We start from the raw sequence: 4,391 nt of genomic DNA on the forward strand, positions 1-4,391 counted from the left end.
TCATGAAATTAACCTGATTTTTATACTTTTTGAATCAAAATTATCCCATTCACCGGGTTTCATCAAATTCCAAAACAAATATTTTTTTGAAAAGGGGTACCCCTGAAAAATATTGCAAAAAATCGAGAAATTTTTTGTTGTTGTTTTTAGTAAAAAAAGTAAATGAAATGCATAATTTATTATGGGAGACCTCAAACGTATTAAATGACTTTTATGGATATCAATTGTTGCTTAATATAATTTATTGGATAATACGAATAATTTATTGTTTTTATAATTTATTGTTTAGTATTAACTATCAGAAAAATATTTTACATGTAATATTTGAAGTCATTATATATTTTGGAAGTATTTGCGTACAAATAGTAAGTTATTTAAATTTCTGTTCCTAGTTTTGTAACAAAAAAAAAAAAGAATAGTAAATGAATTCAAACCAAAAACACAAAATTTTTGAAGTTATTGACGCGTTAAGGATAAAATGATAAGATATAGTCAAAAAATTACTTGACTGAGCCGAGGATGCGCGCGCATCGCATTTCTTTTATATATAAATACATGCATGAAAAATTCTAACTGTAACATTTAAAGATGGTTTACGATAATATCTCCGTTTTCTGTATGAGTGTCCCATTTTTGAACGCAGGAGCTTAAAAATTCAGAGTCCAGGCAACTCCTCTATAGTCAACAAACTCAACAACAGCAACTCGTAATGAAAACAATTCAGAGGTAAAATAAAATAAGAAATGATGACGATAACAAAAATGACAACATATGAAAATAATTAAAAAAAAGGTGGTACTGCTGTTGGATTCGAACTTAGTAATCGCTAAAGTAACAAAAAACACACTTAACGCGCTCAGCTATAATATGATGTAAAATAACATAATGTAAAATATTATGTTTGTGCGCCGTGCACGCATCCTGTCACAGTCAATCGATTTCGCTATGACTAGAAATAATTTTAAACCCTTCTTTAGTTTTGTAACATATATGTATACAAGTGTTGCCTTTGACGCCGGTTAAACATGGACAAGACAAAGCGAGGGAAGGAAGACACCGCTAATATCCTCTCAACGTTCTCCCATGTTTTAGAATTAGTTTTATGAACACGTTGACAAAAAAAACAACATTTTTGTTTCTTAGAAAAACTAGTCCAAAAACTTTTAGACCCAAAAAATAATTTTTTTTAAAGTCTGTGTGTTATCATTTTTTATGTTGTTATAAACAAGCTTAATAAATTATTTTTTTGTATTCTAGATGCTGATAATTTTAACTACAACTCATACAACGAATTTAATTAATTCTGCCGAAAAAATTCCATTTATTTTACAATATTTAATCTTATCTTATCCCAAATTACTAACTGACACTTATATCATAGAATTAAAGAAGTTTTCTTTACGTGTAAAAGATCAACCGTTAAGGATAACAGCTTGTGAATTTTTTTATTTTGATTATTCAATTATAACAAGTATTTTTACAACAATTGTTTCATATATCATTATTTTGATACAATTTCATGATATCCCCGCACGTGCTATTGATAACTGATGAAAGAAGAATAAATTTCGTTGTAGTACTTTAACACTTTGGTTGACATTCGCACCTTGCACACCATGACTTATGACAAGTGAAAACAAGCAAATGACTGAATTAATCGTTGAAATACCATGTAAAGACAGTGTTGATTACTCTGCCACATTACACATGCATACATGCCACACATACATAGCTGATATTCCCATATAATACATACTATACAATTTGCGCATATTTTGCGCTTTCACGGGTAAACAGTGATGTTTACGAAAAAATGTTTCAAGCAAAAGTTGTTTATTTTTTTATAAGGAACATTGTTCATACTTAAACTTTTGTTCTATTCTTAACGATTTACAAGATGGGTCCTACGGATTTACAAGACCCAATTGACCTATGTTGCTCATTTACGAACTCGACCTCTCTTTTTACGTCCTAAGCACGCTTTAAAAATTTCAGCTTGATATCTCTTTTCGTTTTTGAGTAATCTTGATGACAGACGGACAGACAGACGACAGATAGACAGACAGCCAGAAATGGACTAATTAGGTGATTTAACACCTATATCAAAATTTTATTTATTGTATCAATAGTTCTAAGCGTTACAAACTTGGGACTAAACTTAGTATACCTTGGTATATTTCATATACATGGTATAAAAAGGCTGGTTTAAAACTTGCTTAATGAATAAATGATATCTTATCACTAGTGCCTTTTTTGATTCCGAAATTAAAAACGAGTATTAAACATTATAAATAACAAAAAAAGCTTTCTTTAAATTGTGTATTGATGTTTACAAAAAAAATTTTGATAAATAAATAAATTACATAATGGTAAATTGTTTTTTTATTATTTAAAAAGTTGTTATTCATTTCAAAATCAGCCAATTAAAATATTTTTCTTTTTTGAAACATTTACTCAACAAATCCGTTTTAAAAAATAAATTTCTGCATGTAAATAAAAATAAAAATTTAAACAATTCAGGAAAATTATTGAAATGAAAAGTATACTATACACTGAAATTATCTTGACAAGTAGGTAAAAGTTTTTGCATTAATTAATTAACTAAAATTGCATCTTTATTCTACAATCAATTTTTATCAAATTTTGTCAGTTATTTTTTTTGAAATGGCACTAAGTTTGTTTGGTAATAAATGAAATTTAAAAAATTTAAAAAACCCCCGACAAATGCGACTTATCAATCAAGTCGGTTCGACCGTTTAAGGGCTACGATGTCACTGAGAATCACACGGACACACAGATAACACTTATAATACTCCTTCATTAATCAATATCAAAGTTATGGTCAAGAACATCAAATGAGATGAAAAGGATACTCAGAGAGCTGTCATTTCTTTGGACAATTTTTTGTAAATATTTTAATTGAAATTGAAACATTTGAGTTGACTTTGTTCTTTTGAATTATAGTTTTAAATTACCTAATTATTTTACCATTTCACTTTTCGAAATGAATTGAGCCAGGTTTATTTGACCATTCATTTCCGTAATTATTTACTTAGATTTTGAAGATCATCACCAATTTTTTAGTTTTTTCGGGTACAAGGCTCGCACATGCTAACACACATACACACACAAATAGCGGTCAAACTTATAACACTCCTGTTTTAGTTCGGGGGTTAAAAGCAAAACGAATTTTAAACAGTTTTAGGCACTGTTATTACAATTTATGAATGTCAACACCTGATAGAGAAATCAACTTCTGAAAAGGAAAATCTTAAGACAATCGAATCAATTCAACCGAAAACCTTTCCTCTTCAAAACGATTGCGATTTTGATTGCTCAGATGATGATCAAACTATATGTGTGAAAGGTACGGACAACAATTATTGGGCAACGTTTAAAAATCGCTGCTTATATGAAAAAGGAAGATGTTCAAATTCTGAGCTTCAGAAAAGTCAAATCATGCATTTGGGTCCATGTAAACATCCAAGCACGGGTAAAAAGGAATGTCCACTGAGTTGTGGCATAGAAATGGCACCAGTTTGTGTGTTTGATAAGCAAAGAAAACTACAAAAAGTTTATCCAAATATCTGTTATGTTAAAAAAACTATATGTGAGAATAATGCAGAGTTAAATATTTTAAATGATGGATATTGTAATACAGGATATAAATTTTTAAGAAGAAATTATTGATATTTTTTATTGACTTGCTTAAGGTATTAATATAATGGATATAGTCAAAAAAGACCACTTGACAAAAATTTGATTCTTAACCGCTTTAATAAAAAAACCTGAAAATTTCATTAGTACATTATATATTCCTCTAACTAAATAAAAAGTTTTTTGTGCACGTTATTTTCTTTTTTATTGTTCCCTTTACAGCAAGCATGGGCGAGTTATTTATTTTAAGTCGAAGTCACCATTGTTATAGCTTTATTGTGCGCCATAAACTTTATTGAGGAACCGAGACGGGTATACGACTTTTCTACCTTTCTAAGTTTCTCTAATTGTAATGAGATAGGTAGAAAAAAAAATGTTTCTCTCTAAATTACTCGTATTTTTGGTTGTTACTGGTTAGGGTATCACTGTCTTACTCGTATGTTAGTTACAGAAGTCTGAGTGTATTCTCTAAGCCACGTTTGCCCATGCCTGCCTTACAGGGTGAAGCTGCGTCTAATCCAAAAAAATGCTTTATGACTGAAAAAAATGAAAAAGCTTTGATAAATAATATTCAACACTCAAATTATTTAAGGGTGTGGCACGTAAAAAAATCCATGAACCCTAACTTTCTCCCGAGTAGTTAACCAGTTCCTGGGTCGATGTGGAGAATTTCGTTTCATAGGACATATATATGGTAGAACGGCCATTTTCGAGATAGAGAATAAATTGGAGTA

The 4,391-nt window shown here is 29.6% G+C and overlaps 1 protein-coding gene across 1 annotated transcript; it reads left to right on the forward strand.

The window, feature by feature from the left end:
* The first annotated feature begins 2,488 nt into the window (after window positions 1-2,488).
* On the forward strand, window positions 2,489-3,739 carry LOC123305865. Its single transcript, XM_044887700.1, has 2 exons — window positions 2,489-2,570; window positions 3,200-3,739. Exons 1-2 carry the CDS (start codon window positions 2,534-2,536, stop codon window positions 3,688-3,690), a joined length of 528 nt encoding a protein of 175 aa, XP_044743635.1. The 5' UTR covers window positions 2,489-2,533; the 3' UTR covers window positions 3,691-3,739.
* Window positions 3,740-4,391: the final 652 nt, after the last annotated feature.

Source organism: Chrysoperla carnea, chromosome 1, assembly GCF_905475395.1.
Source record: "Chrysoperla carnea chromosome 1, inChrCarn1.1, whole genome shotgun sequence".
NCBI classification, from domain to species: Eukaryota; Metazoa; Arthropoda; class Insecta; order Neuroptera; family Chrysopidae; genus Chrysoperla; species Chrysoperla carnea.

Coding starts and splice junctions, on each gene's coding strand:
- LOC123305865 (XM_044887700.1), top strand. CDS start 2,534: ATGAAAAGTATACTATACACTGAAATTATCTTGACAA. Junction 2,571..3,199: donor CACTGAAATTATCTTGACAA/GTAGGTAAAAGT, acceptor AATTTTAAACAG/TTTTAGGCACTGTTATTACA.